We start from the raw sequence: 21146 nt of genomic DNA, 5'->3' as shown, positions 1-21146 counted from the left end.
ATATTTTATTGAAATTTGTTACCTTGAGATAATAAGTTTAAATAAATAATATATATTGAGATTAATTTGTCACCTCAACATGACGAATTCCTTAAATCATATAACAAATACCGTAGATCTCAAATTAAAAATATGATAATCCTATTTTGGCATTTATATTTTAGCATAGGAACTAAAAAGCCCAAGAACACAGTGTTGCGTTCTCTTACTTTATTCCAAATATGTTGTGAATCCACTTGTACCACAAATGTCAAAGCCTCTTCATTTATAAAATATTTAAACATTAATTAATCGAATTATATATAAAACGGTTAATCCATTGAATTAATTGAAATTATTTTACTCGTTAAGAGGAATAGTTTGATTCAATATATTGGGTAAACTATGAATTTAGCCATCCAGCTATTCGCATGGTTATGTTTTGGTCACTCAACTATCTTTTTTGTCAAATCATATCTAATGTTACGTTATGGTTTTATTTTGGTCATCTACAGTTAAAAAATTGACGACATTTGCTTTGGTTTTCGTACAAAGACCCTCATAACATTTATTTTCTAATTGCTTTATTGGTGGTCAAGTATTGTCAGATCCCTTATTTACTAAAATATTGTTTGTCGATATAATCATAATGTGTAGTGAAGCAGTTTGCCAAATAGTTTGGTTCACTCACCACTCATTTATTATTTTGTAAAGTGTTTCGTTTGACAGAGACAATGAGTTTTTATGAAGGTTATTGAGTTTTTTTATTTTGGTTGTTGTTTTCAAGGGAATGTTTCATTTTTCTTTGTATCTTTGGGTCTAATATTTTTATTTTTTTATGAATTTTTTGGTGACTATTATCTCCATTTTTATCTCTATGCTTGTAACAACCTAAACCCGAATGGGACTAAGGTGCCACATTGGATGCCGATACAACCCCTTATTTTCAAAACCTGTTTATTTTTCTTTCAAACATATTGAAGGGTATCAATAATAAACATAAATAACAGTTATAAAACTAGAGCTCCATGACAGATAATTTTAATCAAAATAATACAAACTTTGTCTCATAAGTCTGAATACATAAGTAAGGTCCTATGAATGCATATGCCCACTAAGCTATGGTACAATACACTGAAGGAAATGGAATTGATGCTGCGACGAAGCTCCACGAACTGCTCATCTACTGACCTACCAACGGAAAACATTCGAAGGTTGAGCTTACAAAGCCTAGTAGTATAATCTCTAATCTAGAGTAGCATTATGAGTTCCATAAACATAACCACGCTAAAGACATGGTACTAACTAATAGCCAGGTACATGCATGATCTTGATCAAGTGCTGCTTACCTAGGGCTTAACTGTTCTATCACTAGGTGGGAGTCTCATGCTTCCCTTAATTCTATGTTAAAGGCCTCTCCATGAGTACACCACTAAAGGGTCTTTAACCCTAATGGTTGTAATTGCTATGTATTATCTGAATGCGACACTGATTCTATGCATTATCTGAATGCCATACTGACTAATATTTTGGTCTCACATTGCCATTAGATACTAGTTAACAGAGGGAACCCGATGCCACACAGCATCAATACAATTCCCACTAACTGATGAATGATCTTCTGGTCCTCGCATATCCATCAAGTAGATCATTGAGGGGGAATCCGATGTCACATAGCAATCGGTAATTCCAGCTCTACCAAAGCATTGACTAGGTCTCACACAACCATCAAGCCAAGCTTTAAGGATTCTATTGTACTGGACTGATGCAACTATACATGCATACCTAAGGACCAAAGGCTACACAACACTGACATCGCTAACCCACTCCTCAAGAGTGTTTTGGCCTCGCGCACTAGTTAGCTCCTGAAGTGCCTCGCACATTGACAATGGTTCACTAGGGCCTCATCTAGAACGTTATACGAAGGTTTATTAGTATGTTAATGTTGTTAATTATTAAATTGTTCTATTCTGGTCGTTCGCTGCTTAAAGGCATTTTAGTTATTTATGTCTCTAGATAAGTCTTTATGTGTTTCATGAGTTCACGACGATTACTATGTTGATCATTCGCTATCTGTAACATAAGTTGGCCCGATAACTGGCTCGACTTCAAAATTAGGTAGCAACTCCCTAATCGCTCCTATTGCGTTTTCATTCACCCTCGAATTGAAGGGACAACTGTACATTCACTGACATTCTTGATATACTTAACCTCGTTATTTCGTAATCTGATTATCTCATCATATCGTTTTTCGGTACACCCTCTGTAATGATCCTTCTCTTTTAGATGTTTAATATGTGGTCTATAAGTGTAATTTGGTAATTTTGGCTCTCAAGGGCATTTTAGTAACCTTCCACACCCATGTTAGATTCTTGATCTCAATTGATATTAAACTCCTCACTCTTGAGTCTATTTGACATCTTGAAGTCACTCAACCTCTCTAGGTATTGATATCAAGCCTTCGGTATGGATACTCAATTTTTTGGGTATGGAGACCAGTCCTTCGGTATAGAGACTAGCGGTCGTGAGATCGATCATTCAGTATAGATACTACAACCCTCAATATCGATACTATGTTATTGGTATCGATACTCCTCCCCTCGATATCAATACTCCCTACCTAAAATCCCTAATTTTTGCCCTAAATCATCTAGTATCGATATTGTTCATCCCAATATCGATACTCGAACCCATAAATGGTTTATTTAGACTCGAGAAAATACCTAAAATACTCCTAAGGCTATAGTTTGGTTTCTAATCGTGTGCTGAAACTTTAGGGAGCCAAGTAGGGTCATAAAATGTCTTAAGAACACATATTTTACATCAAAATCGTCATATATGGCTTAAATCAAGTATAAACCCTAAAATACTTAAATACTCAAGTCCTATCAAATCTTTACATTTAAGAAAGCCTTAACACCACAAAGGATTAAAAAGACTCTACCTTGATGCTAGGATCCAAAAATGAAGCTCCTTGCTTAGTGAAACTCATTTTCTTGGTGATTTGGATGAAAACCCCCATTTTCCTCTAGCTAGGAAATAAACCAAGACTTGATTCATTAAAAGTTATTGGAGGAATTTTGAATGAATTTGAAGCATGAAAAATGGCTCAAGATCTTACCTTTATGCTATGGAAATTTGGAGAGAAAGTGGGAGAAGGAAAATGAGAAAGGAAGAAGAATGAAGAAAATAGGAAGATGAAAAGAAATAAAAGTCTTCATTTTTAAAAAATGGAAAATTACAACTTTTGCTATCCCACAACTTCCATTATTCAAAAATCTCCATGTTGGTTAATTGGGCCCGATTCCAACCCAATTAAGCCCAATGCCTTAAATTATTAAATCCACGAGGCCCATTTACATATCGAATAGACTCGAAATTACTAGCCCGAAATTTGGGGTGTTACAATGCCTGAATGCGTTGTAATTATGATTAATTCATTTGTTTTTATTAATGAAATCAATTGTCATGTTTAAAAAAATTAACATAATTGTTGACATGGCATCTTTTTTATTTTTTTAATGATAACATGACATTACATTATTGTGATATGCTAACGTCACCATTAATTTTTTAATGACAGGTGACAAAAATAAAACCAAAACGTAATGTTAGGTACAATTTTGAAAAAAAACAAATAGTTGGATGGATAAAATAAAAGCACACAAATAGTTAGATGACTAAATACATAATTTACCTATTAAATTAAAACCAAAATGTACATACCCCTAGTTTTAACATAGACTTATATTATAGGTTTATTGCTTTTTCCTCTCTCTCGTAAGGATTTTTTTTTCTATAGAGGAAATGATTTCAAACGTTGAAAACCTATTAAAAATACTAAGTATGGAGAAAAGATGCATGTGAATGAATTATTTATATTTAACAAGAAAATAAAAAGAAGAATGAAAAGAAAAGAAAGATTAAGGCAGAAATTAAAGCAATTCCACTGTGAAAAAACGCATAAGAAGAACGCCCCCGTTTTAAATAGCGTTCGTGGTCACGTTTTCGATCGCATCGCGTTTATCACGGTTGCGAATATAACGTATGCTATTGCAGTCATTGCGGATATCGCGGTCGTGAATTTTTTTCGAAGGAGCTGATTTTTTTAATAAAAAAACTTTAAAAAAAAAATTAAAATAACGGAATAGCAGTCCACTATTTCAGCGATTGGTCGTGATCCGTTAAATTACGCCCGCGATCTGCCACTATTGGTATGATCCCGCTTAACACCGTTATTTTTCGTGATAGCAGTTTCGGACACCGTTGCGACCGCAATATAACGTCCGCGATACCACTATTCGACTGCTATTTGAAATCCTGTCCCTAATTAAGCTTTTGCAAAACAGTGCAGTTGCCAACTGTGAAAATGGTTTTTTTTAAGGATTAAAAAGTCATAAACTTTAACCAGTTTCAACATTCTTGGTTTTCGAAAGTTATTACTTAAAAAAAACCCAATAGAATCAAAAGTTTTTAATATTTTTATATTTGAATTCTAACTTATTTTTTTTATATATAAAAAGGTTTTGATCTTTTGTCATTGCTTTTAATATTGACCATCACAGATTTGATTTTTTTTTTAAAAAATAATTTATCAACTCAAAGTAAACCAAATTTCTTCGATCTTCAAGGGCTTTGGAGGGGCCCTAAAGGATGCTTTAAAATCATGATTATGCTCTTCTTTCATCTACCAACATACCCCATAAATGGTCCTTTTCTTTTCTTTGTTACTTTTTGCCTATTCAATATCCTTCACCTTAATAGGTTTAATACTAATGAAGTAATTTACAAAATTCAATTTCATTTGATAATTGATTGATGTTAATATATTTGAGACGGATAAATATAATAATTAATATTAGTGTTACAATTTACTTTTTCTTTGATTTGGACGAAAAATCACTCATAATAATGATCGAAGGAGTCCGAATATGATGAGCGCTCTTGGAGACTTCTATGGGAGAATGAAACCCCTAGAGAGGAGGAAGAGCAAGGAACAAGGCTCACGCAATAATTGACGAAAGAAATTATTTTTGTTTGGGGGAAAAGGGTAAAAGAGTTTTTTATCTCTAAAATTATAATTTCTTATGCATTTAATGTATTTAAAATTATAATGAAGTTCATAAAAATAAATACATTATTAAAATATTTTTAATATCCATTGATACAATAAGCTATCTATTCGAGATCATTCAATGATCAGTACGAGGAAAATGTTAAAATCATCCAAGAAACTCGAACAAAAGACAGATACAAACAAATCTGACTGCATCGACAAACGAACCACAACAGAAGATTAAGCTATTGAAAGACAATGACTTCTGCAAATTAGGATCGAGCGTTCTGAGAAAACTATCTACGAACACAAACCGTGTATCCAAGTCCAATTCGAGGGTGCAAACCAGGGAAGATCAACATGATAACAAATAAACGTCATTTTATCAGACAAGATGACGTCAAATCTAACCTTAAAAAAATAATCAAACGACCGAAAGTGTGCCATAAAAATATATCATAAAGGTAGAATCATTAGAAACTAAAAAACACGAAAAATAAATATGCATATAAAAAATAAATAAAAAATGAATATATTTTGATTTATTAATAAAAACTCGAATAATTTGGCTTATATATTATTATGAGCCTAGCAATCTTAACAAATAATGTTAAAATTGATAAATATTCAATATTTGAAACAGGTTATTGATTTTATTTTGTTAATGGTCTTTTTTTTGGGGTGATTGGTAGACCAATCATGGGTCCTTCTACATCTGAATAGAGCCAACAAACATCTCTCGTATTCCTTTCATTGTTGAACAATGTTTGCAGCAGGTGCACTGAAAACGGGGGCAAAAACACAGATAAGCACGTACAAACTATAGCTCCGGAAAAATCAAAAGTTGATTGATTTGAATGGTAAAATATTTGGATTTTATATATATAAGTTATAGAATTTAAATTAGTTGTTGATCTTAAATTTTAAATAAATAAATTATGTTTCTTAGTTCTATATGAATTTTTATCATTAGAAACTAACTTATAAAACTGTTTAAAATGCAAAATACCTAGAAATTTAGTCAAATTGACCTTTGTTTTCTGGGGGTTAAATTCATCTATGATCTTAAAAAATTGGATGAAATTGACTCATGAGTTTGAAAATTTTAATCAATTTAACTTTTTTTACGGTTTATAAATTTTACGAGATTCTTTGATCTTCTAAAAATTTAAGGATTAATTCAAATTTTTTTATTAAATTTTAAAACTAATTTGATTAAAACAGTTAAAACCTGATTTAATTAGATTTAGAGATTAATCTAACAAAAAATTTAGCGAATGTTTTTATGTTAAAAACTCAATATTTACCCATGTTAGTTAAGGTGGTATTTATAAGAAAAAGGAAAGTGTATTATTTTAAAATTGATTAAAATTTTCAAACTCATGAGTCAAGGTCAATTTGAATAAATTTCTAGGTATTTTACATTTTATACAGTTTTATAAGTTGCGTTACGGTGATCATCTTCAATATTCTAGAGTATCTTCATCATCAAGGTTTGAGGTTGATATTTGATAAATATGGTGAGGTGGTTGATTCTTTCATCCCTAATAAAAGAAACAAGGGAGGAAGTAGGTTTGGCTTTGTACGCTTCACCAGATTGGAGGATGCGAGGAAGGCTATCATCTATGCTGATAAATATACGATTCATGGTAATAAAGTTAGAGTTTTCATGGTGAGATTTCAACCCCGTGAAGCTTTTTGGAGGAAGAAGTATTCTGGTCCAGAATCAGCCAAGACCAAGAGTAGAGTGGAGGAAGATAGTCATTCAAAGACTCCCATTGTCGGTTTTTTTGATAAGGATAAGCTATTAATCCTTAGAGACTGCTTGGTTGGTTGGTGCAGAAAATTTATAAAAATGAAAGATTTAGCTGCTATTATATGCACAAGGAAGACATATTTGGTTCAAAAATTATGAGGTTAAGCAAGTTAGCAATTTTAATCATATTTGAAGATGAAGAGAGTATGGATTTTACTCTAAATAACCAGATGGGGGCATTGAAAAACTGCTTTGACAGAGTGGAAGTGTGGTCGGAAAATTTTCAGTGCATCAGCCGTCGGGCATGGCTATCGTGCAAAGGGATCCCACCGTTTGTGTAGAGTCATTCCACCTTCAGAAATATTGCAGGAAAATGGGGATAACTTATCTCCATTGAGGAAGGGACCTTAAATCCCGACTCGTTTGATAGGGTTTTGTTTCAGATTATTACGAACCGCCAAGCTCGTGTGGAAGAAACTTTTGATTTGAAAGTCGGGGAGAGGATTTTTACAATATATGTTTTTAAGTTTGAATCTTGTTTCAGCCCAGAATCTGTCTGGTAGATTCGTCTTGATGGAAAAGTAGTTGTATACCCGGTGTCCACGGTGTGGAGCAAGGTGGTGTCTCGCCAGTTAAGTCTCCCGTGATGGATGAGACAAGATTGTTCATTGATGGCTCACTGGCAGGGGGGCGGAGCATGGTGCGCTGACGTTGTGGAAGCGGCTGATGTTTCATTGATTGAAGAAATACAAGCTGTAGGCATAGGTCCCGAGGAAGACTTTAATTTGGCTGCTCCGCATGCGTCGTTCTGCCAGAGGAGCGTTTTTGTCAATGAAAGGGAGACAATAATTATGGGGCTAGTGGATTGTTAGGTGGAAAGGAGGGTTGTTGTAAAAGAGTTTACGCACGATGTCCCTATTGTTGATTCTATTGGACCAAAGATCAATGATAGTGGATGTTTATAGCACTAAATAGAGACTTGGAAATGGCTCAATCCCAGATGCCTAACCACGTTAGTCCCAATACACATGATAATATTTTTTATAAAAAGTTGTAAAAGGGTCGTTCGTGGTATGCACTCCCAACGTTTTGAAAAGAAAGTTGAAGTTTATGAGGAGGCGAAAGGTAATTCAAGCTATCAGAAGAGGTGCGGCTGACCGAGGTATCTCTACAAGGGTGAACTCTGCACATCAGAAGGAGCTTGAATTCAGTTGATCAGATTTTCGAATCAACTTTGTTTATGATAGGAGTTTGGGCATTTGTTTTGGTCCTCGATGTATCCAAATGTTTCCAGTCTTCTGCTCGTAGCACAGAAACATTTACAGATTGTGGGTGGTGATAGGGTTTTGATCTAACCATTTTCATTACTGTTTTTCTGCTTAGATTCTTCTGCTTTTTCTTCTTTTTGCGGGTGGTCTAGCTTGAAGCTGTTGTTTCCTTGTCTGGAACCTGTTTTCTAGTAGCTCTGGTGGTTTACATCGCTTATCTTTGTGGAGATTCCTTAATTAGGGAGGATCCACAAAAAATAAGCAACAAGATGCTTCAGTTATGCTGGATGGTATCGTGTAGCCTTTAACCTTTGGGATTATGCTTCGGTCCTTGGATGAGTCCGTTGGCAGCTACAGTAAGTTGGGAGCTGTGTTCTTATTATTCTGCTAGTTATTGATGGCCACTTTTCTTAAGGTTGCATGGTTCTTCAGAACATCGAGATTCTTGTCCTTAATTCATCATTGGTACAATTTTTGTAAGTGTGGTTCTCTAAGACTTAGGGTTAGGCTTCGCACAAGCTCTGGTTGCGGGTGATTTATGTTTGATGTTTTGGTTTGTTACTTTGGTCATGTTGTCGGTGTCCGATCTCCTTTTAGTTCTTAGTTCATTTTTATAGTTTGTTTGTGTTGAATTTCTTAAAATGGTTTGGGGTGTTGTAGGGCTGGAGTATGGTTCGTGTGATGTTACAGTTTTGTGTCTTTTTATTCTTACAACCTCAAGGCACACTTTTTTTCTTCTATTTAGGATTAGAGAATTTTTTAATGAGGTCCTCGAGGTGATGTACTTTGTAAACGTTCTTAATACAAAGTACCCTCTTTAAAAAAAATTAAAAAGCTTTTTAAAAAATAGTAATTAAATGAGTTTGAATGTTAATGGCAAAACGACAATATAGAAAACTTGAGAAGATTGTGCAATGGGAAGTACTTTTACTTCACAATCACAAACATCAACAAAAGCAAATGAGGATTGGAGAGTGAAGTAAGGTAAAGCTAAGCTTAAAGTGAAACAAAGAATCTCACTAAAAGCTAAATCATGGAGTGTAGTAGCATACACACACTAATGACTTGCATGCCTACTTTTTGACCAAACAATTTATTTATAGATAATTATTTTATTAAATCTAGAATTATTATATTAATTAAATAAAAATCATTTTAAGCCATCCTTATACTACTCTCAAATCTTTGGCATTAAAAAAGGAACACTTCTTTATAGATATTAGTTTTATCCTCCAATCCCAAAGTGAACCAAAAATATAAAGAGGGAAACATTGAAGTTTACTTTCAAAAGCTTTGGAGTCCTATGTAAATTATTCACTAAACATTCTTACATGTACAAGTTTGATTACGTATGGACGAAACTGAGTTGAACTATGGGTGAGGTTAGGTTAATTTCGAAACTAACAAGGTCCTAAAATAATTATATTATAAAAATTTTAAAAAATAAGATTTAATTTCATTAATTATAAAATTAAAAGATTTTAAAAATAATCAAATAAAAAATAGAATCATAATTTAATTTCATTAATTAAAAAAATTACCTTAAAAATAATTGAATAATTCAAGCCTAGCTTTATTATTTCAAAATTATCAATAGCTTAAAACCTAATTAAATCATCAAAGTTGGGGCCATATCCCTCCCACTTATAACGTGTATATGTTCCTTGAATTATTCAAAATGTAACCCCATCCAACATTCATAAAACGATAATTAAATATTTTTTCCCGAAAACTAGACTACATATTGAATATAACTTTCCATTGTTTCTCATAACTAGTACATTGAACGTTGCAAAGTACAACATATATTGAAGATATTATCTCTTCCTTTTTCTAGTCAATGCCATATAATATTAATTAGGGTAAAGTACACGAATGATCTCTCGATTATAAGGTGATTGACTATTAGAAATTACAAAATGGTCTTCTGATTATAGGACATTACTTTGTTGATTCTCTCAATTATTAAAAATTATAAAATGATCACCATACTATTCATATGTTTCAAAATTATCTTTTTCTATTAAAAAATTGACGATATTCGGACCTAGACGTTAACATGTTGACTGAGATATAATAAAATATGATCACAAAATCTCAAACAACTATTATATCTCAGTCAACATGTTAACGTCCAACACAAACGACCATTAAACTTTTAATAGAAAATGACTAGTTTGAAACATATTAATAGTCAGGTAACCATTTTGTACATTTTAATAGTTGAAGGTTCAACAAAATAACTTTCTATAGTTGAAGGATCATTTTATAACTTTCAATAGTTGGGAACTTAATAAAACAACATCCTAAAGCCAGGGACTGTAATATCCCAAAATTTTGGTTAGTGACCAAAATGTAAATTTTGAAAGTTTCATGGCCAAAATAGAAAATTGGGAAACGTTTAAGTACCTAAGTGGAATTTTCTCAAAAAGAATTTTTATTCCATAAATGGTTTTAGTTAGTGACCAAAATGTAAATATTGAAAGTATGGTGGTTGAAGTATAAAATTGGCAAAATTTTAGGGACCTAAGTGGTAATTTTCTCAAAAAAGAATTTCCATAAATGGATAGTTTACTCTTGAGAGTGGTGTTTTATTGAAATTATAATCTTGATATGGAAATTGTGTTAAAAATTAGAAAGTGTTAAAATCTGGTAAAAAAATTCGGTAAATCAGATCGAATAGAAATTTTGGGAAAATTTGAAGGATGATAAATTAGGCTTAAAAATATTATTTCCATATTTTAAAATGATGGAGAATAATATAAACCATTGGATTTGAGATTTAATTCTATGTTAAATTTGGATCGTTGGATTAAAGTGGCAAGATTATAATTTTTGGAAAATTACAAGGGCAAAACTGTAAAGTGGGAAATATTTTGTCCATCTTTGACTTTTGAAAGATGATAAGGTTGAATTGTCTTGGTTTTATGGTAAATATGAAGTTTCAATAAGGGTAAATTAGTAAAGATATTTTAATTTTAAGGGTAAATTGGAAATTTAACATTTAATGAATTTTTAATTCATTATTTAATAAAGAAAGATGAAGAATTTTCAAGGGAATTTCTTCATCTTCACAAGCTTTGCCGTGAGCCTTGCTCATGTAAGAAAAAAATTTCTTTTGATTTTTGAAGCCAATTTATTAGGAATTTGGATCAAGCCGTGAAATAGGAAATTATTCTATTCGAAAAACATTATCATTTGGTACTGTTATTGCTTGCTAATTTGGTTTGTGTTCAAAGATCCCAAATTCTAGGGTTTATGTTTACATTAGGGTTTATGGAATTGATGATGAATCTTGTTGTTTTTGAGGTTATATATTCATTTTCAAGCTTATATGATGATTAAAACATGTTAAATCTTCCTAGAAATTGTTCTTTAAGATTCAACCAAACTATAAGTTGGGGCAAACTTTGTGTTTTTATGAAATTAGATTAGGGATTTGATTGTAGAGATGTTGTAAGGTTGGATGGAGGTTGATTTCATGCTTTAATCGAATCAAAATTGAGCAAAATCATGAAGGAAAAAACCTACCCTAGAAACTTCAGAACATTCGACCATGGCTTGTATGGATGAGAAAAATTATGGATAAATTATGTAAGGGCTGGAAATGATGTAGGAAGTATTCTACAAGCCTTAGAAAATTTTGGAGGACCATTATGTAATTTTTGAAAAGTTAGGGGACTAAATCAACAATTTTGGAAAACTTTTGGATTGTTGTGTAATTATTTAATAGTTGATGTGATATGCTGGAAATTAATGTTTGAGTGTTGAAATTGAAGTTAGGTTTAAATCACAAATATGGAAAGGTTGGAAGCTTAAGTGAAAATATTTTGTGAAGCTGGGATAAAATGTAACTTGATTTGCACATTAGAAGTATTAAGGTCAACATTTATGTTGTGACATGGAAATTATATCGAATAAGCATCGGAAAATTTGTTAGGAATTTATTTTCCAAAGTATGCCTATGTTAGTAAGATTCTAACATTTGGTTTGAATTTGTATATGTTTGGTAATGATGTTTATTTAGAGATTGAGTGCTTAAAAGAAAGATCAAATATTATTAAAGCTAAGGAGAAGCTTAAGGATGAAATGGGAAATTCTAAGGAAGGTTGCAAGCTAAGGAGACCATGTGTGTGCAAATTTAATTTGTACTTATGTAATCGAACAAACATTGGCCTGCGATGAGCCAGTGAAGAAGTTACTATAGTAAGGAGTGACTCCTAAAATGTTATGTGATTTGTGATGCATGCATATATGAGCATTTGGTGAGCTAATAGAATTAGTGAACAAGTTGAAAATGCAAATTGGTGAAACCTGCTTAGAATTTATGTTCTGGACAATAAGTTTATAAAATCACCATAAATTATAAAAAATTATAAGAGGATGATTTTTATATTGTTGGACTATTATAACAGTATAGTTTTGTTTAGAACAAACAGAAATTGATTTCGAGGTGTATAAAAAAAGATATAATTTTTTAACCAATGATAGGTCAAAAAAAACGGGACAGCAGATTCTGCTCATAATAGATTTTGTCAGTCAACTTTGAAAATTTACCATAAATTGTAAAAATTGAACTAGAAGGAGTGCCTTATATGTATAGATTTGTACTTGAGTCTTGTTTCCAGTGGTATAAACGAAATAATTTTTAAAGGTGTATATTAATACAGAATAATATTTCTTTACAAGTAGTGCAAACTGCCGGAACATGAAATTATGACCAATTTTGGGATTTAACCTAAATAGAAGCAAATGATCAAGTTAAAGCTTAGTGAGACTTATATTTTGACTTGCATATAATGTCAAAATGAGTGCAACGCATGCATAACATTATACATGGATGTTTTATACATCATTGGGTAGGACTTGCGATAACTCTACCTTGTTTATATTAACATGTTATTTATGTCATTTATCATATATTTGACATATTCTAAATATGTCAAAGGTTGAATATAAAACACATTGATCATGGTTATTATACATTATGTTTATTGAGAATGTTATTTCAGGTGTGAATTGCCTAAAGTTAAATTATGATAATACACTTTGCTATGGATGGAATAAAAAAATAGTCTATATGTCCAAGTAAGTCATTGACACTACAAGAAAATATACCTTTAATGACATACGAACAATAACACACGCTAATTTATGACTTGCAAAAAATGTGTGTCATAAAAAAATGTCATGTTTTTTAAAATATGAACGATTTATGACTTACCATAATGTGTGCCATATTTAATAGTCATAATCCAAAAAATTTATTAAAAACACGGAGTACACTTTTAATTATGTGTCATCTGTAAAAGTTGTCTTTTAATTTCCCCCCATTATTTTCATCTTTTCCCGCTTCTAGTCCTGGCCTCCTCGATAATCAATTCACACATGCATATGCTTCCCCTCTTTTTCTCTTTTTTCCTCCTAGATGGTGAGAAGAAAAAGATTGAAAAAAGGTTCAACACGGATAACATGCAAATAAATTATGCATAAGTTTGTAATTTGATCTTCTTTACTGAGTTTGTCCTTTTTTTTGTCTTTTTTCCATCTCATTTCCTTGCCATGATTGCTTTCTTCTCTTCTTTTTTTCCCATTGAAGTCTGGTCATGTTTTCTCGTGTAACCAAAACCTTTTGAACAAATTATCTACCCCTTGGTAGTCCCTCCCCTGTTTGGCTTTAATCATCGGTTGTAAAATTAGCTTCTGAAGGAAATTTAAACTTTGGTGTACAAGTTATAAAAGATGTTGATCTCGAAGATCTGAGGGAGCTAGGATCTGATACATATGGTACTGTTTATCATGGAAAATGGCGGGGAACATATGTTGCTATAAAGAGAATAAAAAAGAGTTTCTTTTCTGGGAGATCATCAGAAAAAGACCGACAGGTTGGTCTCCAGCGATATTTTTCTTTCTTTTCTCCCTTGTCTTTCCAGTTTGTGATCTTAAAAGTAGGAGAGCTATTATTGAACTCATAAGAAGCTTCATAATGATTTAGGGTTTAGATTTAAGGATATATATATGCATTAAACACTATACCAATTCATCTTGAAGAAAGTTTGTTGTGTTTCCATTTGTGCTAGTTATTATGTTCTACAAATTTTGGCTGTCGGGAATTCTAAAGAGGAAAAAATGGAATATAGTTTGTTGGTTACATAGCTTGGGTAGTGCACTTGCATTTTGGGTTTCAGTAAAAAATCAATAATAAAGGGGATATGAAATATTAATATTTTTGTTATGTCATGGAAGTTAAATTCATGGGATGTAACCTTGCCCTTCTTCCTATTGGTATATTTTCAGCCTTCTTTTCTTGAATTCTGTTGAAGTGTTCTATTCTTATTACAATTGGAGATTTATAATCTGCTTTTTTCATTTTCATAAGCTTGTCAATTCTTGAGTTAAAGTTGTTTTTAGCAGCTATGATATTTATTACAAAAAAGATTAGCTATGATATTTAAATTGTTCTGCTAATCACATGTTTTATCAAGAAAGGTTAGCCTGTATTTTTTTCATCATTGCTTCAAATTTTAAATAGTATTGGGAGGAAAGTAGAAGATGGCTTCTTTTTCTATCCCCCTTGGTGGGATTTGCGGTTGATTGAGCAATATTAGGGCAACTGACTTAAATTTGAAAGAAACAACTGAAAATATACAGAGATTCGAGCCCTCTGGGATTTTGTAGTTTTTAGATCTTTCAACCAATTTTGTAGTAATATTCATATCAGTTTGAGTTATTTGCATACCCAAAGCTGATAAATGTTTGGTTGTACCAGATTCAAGACTTTTGGAGAGAAGCGCAGATCCTCTCAAATCTGCATCATCCAAATGTGGTTGCGTTTTATGGAGTAGTACCAGATGGAAGTGGAGGAACATTGGCAACTGTAACTGAATATATGGTAAATGGATCACATAGGAATTTCCTAATTAAGAAGGAAATGTAATATTGATTCTCTCTCTCAATTTTATCGTCATTCACTCATTAATAATGCACTTATTGGCTGTTTTGGAATTCTTATACATATCACTTGATATTCACAAAAGGCTCATAATTGCCATGGGTGCTGCTTTTGGCATGGAATACTTGCATTCCAAAAACATTGTTCATTTTGATCTAAAATGTGGCAATTTGCTTGTCAATCTAAGGGACCCACAACGACCCATATACAAGGTACTCAATCTGTTAAAGACAAACACCGTTCTTGTGGGCATTATGATTTCAAGGTGCCTCACGTGATATTATAAACCATAAATGATCAGAAAGAAAAATTCTTAGTTCTGGTTAACCCCAAAATTATTTTTGGCCCAAGATGATTGGTGATCATATGTATAGAAAATAGAATTATAGAATAACCTTAAACCTTCATGTTCCCCTCAAAATTAGTCTATATGCTGTAACTTATCAAGTTATCATGTTAGGAACTAGGACGACTTATGTCTCTGAAAGGTTTTTGTTTGCTCTTAACGTGAAGTATGGCTATTGCGTGTTGTTTCTGCAGATCAGAGATTTTGGATTATAAAGAATCAAGCGCAATACTCTAGTTTCTGGAAGTGTGTGAGGAACCCTACCATGGATGGCGCCAGAACTTCTAAATGGTAGTATGGAAAAGTCATTGATGATCAATCAAATGTTGTTTCGTTGAAAATGAAGATCACAAAAGGTTTATGTGAGTTTTAGGGTATAATACTACATTTGCTATTGCTCAGTAATAGTATAAATCAACATCCCAAACAACTCGTGTATAAATTGAAGCCATGTCAAAAATTGCATACACTTAACCATCTTTCCTTTCCAGTTTTTCACTCTGTCTGAAAGCTAAACAAAAGCCTTCTGTTTGATTACTGAATTATGACTGCAGGAGGGATCGTGAAGAACACGCTTCGACCTCCTATTCCAGAATATTGACATCCTGATTGGAGGAAGCTAATGGAACAGTGCTGGTCTCATGATCCTGAATCCAGAACATCATTTATTGAGATAACAAAGAGGGTTTGTATTTTCATTTGATTTTTTATTTGATTATCAATATATTTTAGTAACTTAATTTGGTTTTTGGTTTTTATAGAAGACATTGGGTGTTGGCGGTGATAGATATGAAAGCAACAAGTTGTTATTATCTTGATTCCTTGGGCCCCACCAATGTCCATCAGTAGTTGAAGCAGATTATTGATGCGTAAGTAACATAAATTATCGAAACTTTATAGTATATTCTTTGATATATTTCATCAATTTTAATAGGGCAATGAAATTATACACTGCTCAAAGTGGATCTAACAAAAGGGTTAGCCTCAATTGGATCAATGTTTTGGTGAGGACTTCGATCGATCATTCCTTGTTTAAATTGCAACTTTCATTTTGACTAATCCTTTATTGTAAACTATTTGTAGTGTCCCCGTCAGTCTGGAGGCACCGAGTGTGGATATTCTGTTTGTAAGTTCATGAAAGAGATAGTCGAGAACGACTTGAAGTGCTGGTCAATAAGAATGTAAGCAAACTTTTCTGATACACATCTGTCATATCATACATACACATTAGTCATACAACTATCATATGGACTTGAAGTAGGATGTTATTCTAAACAAATAAATGCAAGTACTTGTTAGCAAGGCTGAAAACTATGAATTCGTGTCGTGATAATGTATATAATTTATATGAGAAGTTTTACTAATTAAATGTGTAAAATTTATTTTTACATATGCTTCAAAGAATGCATATGTAAAATTGGTCATTTTAGTACTCTTTGATAGTTATATACTTCACTTTAAATAAGTATAAATTATATACTTATTTCATATTTTTTACTTAGGTTGGCGATGGGAAGGAAGAATATACGGATGATGACATTGATGATATTCACAAAGAATGAGTATCTTATGTGGCAAACTTTATTATGCCGTGATATTTTGTATAGACATATGATTACAATATTTTTGATAACTTAATGTGAATATATTGTATGCAAATGGATTGCTTATATAGAATATGATATATATATTCAGTATTATGAGGCATCAAATGTGATTTAGTTTGATTATTTGTCAATCTACAATATATATATATAATTTACGAAATACAATAACGACACACGAATCTGTTTCATCTTTTTAATGACTTGTTCTTCAATGACACACAATGTAAGTCATACATGCGTGTCATAAATTTATGACACACAAATGTGTGTCATCTTCATTTATAACGGGGGCTTCAATGACGCTCAATGCGCGTCATAGATTTATGACACGCAATTGCGTGTCATCTGAGATTTATGTCAGTGGCTTCAATGACGCGCATTTGTGTGTCATCTGCACCCATAGATGACACGCAATGAGCGTCATTAAAGGGGTTTTTTCTAGTAGTGTGAGGGACAGGGTATAGTTGACATGCCATAGAGTATAGTAACTGCAAGTTTATATTAACACTAATGTGTAAGGACACTAAGTGTAGGTGGAGGGCACAACCTTATGTGTCATATCCGAATTAGCATTAGAGTGTAAACCTAGTGTAGGTGGTGGGCACGACCTTATGTGTTATATCCGGATTAACACTAGAGCGTAAGCTTGGTACAGGTTTTGCACTACGGTGCATATACCCAGGGTCCTCAGGGTTTAAATTGGGCTATGGTGTATTGGTTAATAAAGGGTAAACATGCAAATAAGATTACGAACTTATGAGATAAATGACAAGTATATTGGTAAGAAATTTGATATCCGATTATATCATGTTAATAAATAGTAACATGGTTGGAATACATGTAAAGTGATCATATTGCATTGAATATGGTTATTCATTTAAATTTATTTGTTGCATTGCTTTAAATATTCATATGATTTCCTCATTAAGTGTACACTTAGCGTGTGATAATTTTCACGCGTAAGAAAAAGGGAAGAAAATGGAATAAGGAGCTGAGCTTGGCATCAATCACCAAGGAAATATTTACAGATAACAATGATGACATCCTACTGTGTTATAAAAGTCACATGTATAAGAGAATGAAATGTCTGCAATTTCTTAAAATAGTTAGTATTAAATATAATTAATAGTATGAATAAATATTATGTTTTTTCTCTGAATAATTATTTTTATAATAATTGTTCAAGTTATGAAATTTGAGATGTTTGAATGAAACAAAATTTTATTCAATTCAATTAAAGAAATGTTTTGAATTTCTGATGTGACATCTGTAACTTGGGTTGGTTCGTGTATACGAGTTATGGGTGTTACAAGTACTATTTATATACTTTACACTATTGATTATTAAGCAGCTGATTAATTAATTATGAAACACGTTGGTTGGGTGTATATTTACTTTATCCATGATTTTGAAACTAATTTTGACATCATAATAATTTTTTATTTATTCACAATTTGTAATTTTTAATATAAATTTTTAATTTTTTTATTAAATTGAAAGGTATTACTAGATATAATTATTTGAAACAAATATACCTATATACCAGCGGGTATTACTTGTTCTCTTGCATTGGTTTAAACAAAAAGATCACCATTGTGGTCCAAGAATAACCGTCTTCAATTTTGCTTTGCCTTTACAACATGGTTTTCAGAACCGGATCGGTTAGTAAATCGACCATGTTATCAGTTCACTAGTTCAATCGGATGAACCAGTTCGATCGATCGAAAGAACCGAACGACGTCATAATTATTTAAAAAATTAAATAAAAATATCAAAAATATTTAATAAAAAATAATTTTTTATATCACAAATTATATTCAAAGCAAGTCATAACATATATAAGTTAAAAACCATAAAATCAAGTGAAACAAAATGATTCAAATTAACTACAACATAATATTTAAGGTAAAACATATTAAATAATAAATATAATTATATAACTATAATTAAAAAATAAATTTAGGGCTAAAAAAATCATAACAAAATGATATTGTTTGGTTTATTTTTTTTAAAAAAAACAATCCCACATGGCTAAGAAACATATAAGAGCATCTCAAAAGTTTAAAGAGTAAAAATATGAGAACAAAACAATCCCACATGACTAATAAACATAGAAGAGCATCACAACTAACTTCTATAAATAATAGAGGTAATTTGGCATTCAAAATCATGGAGCCTTTTGGTGAGTATTGAGTGAACTATTCTTTCACTTCAATCAAGCTTGAATTTTAGGCTTCAATCGAGCTTCTAATTTTTTTTGAGTTCAAGCCTTTTTGAGTTCAAGTTTCAATATTATATTTCGAGTTTGAGTTCAACTTCATAATTTTTAGCTCGTGAGTTTGAGTTGAGTTGAGCTTACTTTTAAAGTTTTCAAGTTCGAGTCGAGCTCAGCAATACTCGAGTTCGACTTGTCTCGTTTAACAAACGATATCGTTTGGTTTAATTTTTTAAAAAATAAAAATAAAATTGGCTGTTTTTTTCGGTTTTCAGCCGGTCCGATTAGAACGGTTCAACGGTTCTGACCGGTTCACTAGTAGCGGTTCAACCGGTGTAGATTGAACCGGATTAGACAACGATTCTCGATTGAACCGGTCGGTCTGATCCGGTTTTCAAAACCCTGCTTTACAAAAATCACAATAATCAAATATTCCTTGGACCATTTTCAAAAAAAAAAAAAGGAGTTTTATCAAAGAGGAAAAGAAGAGAGGCACAAAAGACACTGATATAACATCGCTGATGATACCATAACATCAATTACATGCATGCCTTATGTACTTTGATATTAGCTTAACTACTTCATACATGATTCATCTAACATAAACAAACAAACAAAACGAAAAGAAAAAAAGCAACAGCTAGGGTTGCCTTGTCTCATCGATCTATCTCCTGGGACTGCAGCAGTACCTGAAACCATACTCATATTTAGAGACAAAGTCTTTATTTGCGAGGAGATTAATTTACATCTAGAAGAAGAAGAAGAGGAAGAAGAGGAAGAGGAAGAAGAAGAATATACCCAATAATGAAAATTTCATTTTTATTAATTAGTATGAAGATTTGTGGGTCGAGTCCCTTGGTGCATTGCATCTGAAACATTCCATCCTGCTGGCAAAGTTGTGCTCATTGCAACCCGACCTTATGTTCAACCATGTCAACAACTATTCATCAATTCTTACGTCCAACTTCATGTTCAAACATGCTTTTATATATATATATATATTGTGTCAATGAAATGAACCTGATGCAAATCCAGTCTCCAGATTTCCAGTTAGAGCGACTGGAGCTGCCACTGCCAAAGCTAAAGCCCCTCATACGTGGGATGTCACCTTCAAACCCTCCAGACGGTTCATCTTTGGCTGCACCACATTTGAAGCAGCTTGATCTGCTGGCGAAGTTGTGAGCCCCGCAGTTGCCCACACTGCAATACCAGTCACCGGGCCTAACATCGGGTCCAGTGAACCCGAACGACGACCCGGACCCACCCCTACCATCAAAGCTTCCATAGTCGCCTCTCTCGCCACCGGGTCTCGGTTCTCCACAGCGCTGGCATGAGTCCCTCCTTTGGAAGTTGAGGTGCTGGCACGAACTGCAATTCCAGTCTCCTGGCCTGTTCATATTTTCTCCTCTACAAACACAGTTAAACAAAATAAATAATCAGCCATGCATGATGCATGCAATAACTTGATAATGAAGCTCTGAAAACGCAACCCCAAACCTAAAAATGCAGAGAGATGCAGACCTTGAGAAAGCAGGTGACAGTGACGAAGATATGATGTTGTGGGTTTAATTTAATAAGGGGGGTTTGGGTATTTATATAGCGGATTAGACCTTGAGAACCGGGCGGATTGAGGAAGTAGGTTGGCTGGCCCGTGGAGGCCTTAGGGTTTTCTTTTTCATATTCATCATGTCACTTTAATTTCCTTGAACAGTGGAATCACAATAAACTAAAATTGGAAAAGAAGAGAAAGGAAATTTGAAATTAGATTCCAAAGGGGAAGAAAAAGATTCAAAAAGCCCCAACCTCAACTCCTTTTTAGGGTTTCTAGTTGCATGTAAATGAGTGGCGAGTACATGAGCACATGCAAATTAATAATTTCATCATTTTATTTACTTCCTTATTTGCCCTTCTCTCTGCATGTTCCCCCCCCCTTTATACTCTCAACTCCCTCCTGATATTGATTTTCT

General features: G+C 32.7%; 2 protein-coding genes across 2 annotated transcripts; one reads left to right on the top strand and one right to left on the bottom strand.

Annotated features, from left to right (window-relative positions):
- Nucleotides 1-6417: 6417 nt before the first annotated feature.
- Nucleotides 6418-15572, top strand: LOC120181903 (serine/threonine-protein kinase STY13-like). Its single transcript, XM_039186933.1, has 8 exons — nt 6418-6427; nt 6511-6863; nt 7051-7122; nt 7478-7658; nt 13760-13944; nt 14829-14992; nt 15097-15223; nt 15552-15572. The coding sequence occupies exons 1-8, from the start codon at nt 6418-6420 to the stop codon at nt 15570-15572; spliced, it is 1113 nt and encodes a 370-aa protein (XP_039042864.1).
- A 4189-nt stretch (nt 15573-19761) lies between these two features.
- LOC120181892 (transcription initiation factor TFIID subunit 15-like) lies at nt 19762-20814 on the bottom strand. The gene is made up of 4 exons (XM_039186924.1): nt 20701-20814; nt 20200-20586; nt 19978-20096; nt 19762-19868 (listed from the first exon to the last, which is right to left on the bottom strand). The coding sequence occupies exons 2-3, from the start codon at nt 20574-20576 to the stop codon at nt 20006-20008; spliced, it is 468 nt and encodes a 155-aa protein (XP_039042855.1). The 5' UTR covers nt 20577-20586; nt 20701-20814; the 3' UTR covers nt 19762-19868; nt 19978-20005.
- Between the last annotated feature and the right edge of the window lie 332 nt (nt 20815-21146).

The sequence above is a fragment of the Hibiscus syriacus genome, unplaced genomic scaffold (genome assembly GCF_006381635.1).
Source record: "Hibiscus syriacus cultivar Baekdansim isolate YM2019G1 unplaced genomic scaffold, ASM638163v2 tig00112604_pilon, whole genome shotgun sequence".
Classification (NCBI taxonomy): Eukaryota; Viridiplantae; Streptophyta; class Magnoliopsida; order Malvales; family Malvaceae; genus Hibiscus; species Hibiscus syriacus.
Note: the sequence above shows the minus strand (reverse complement) of the source record. Positions and strands in the feature narration are given on the sequence as shown.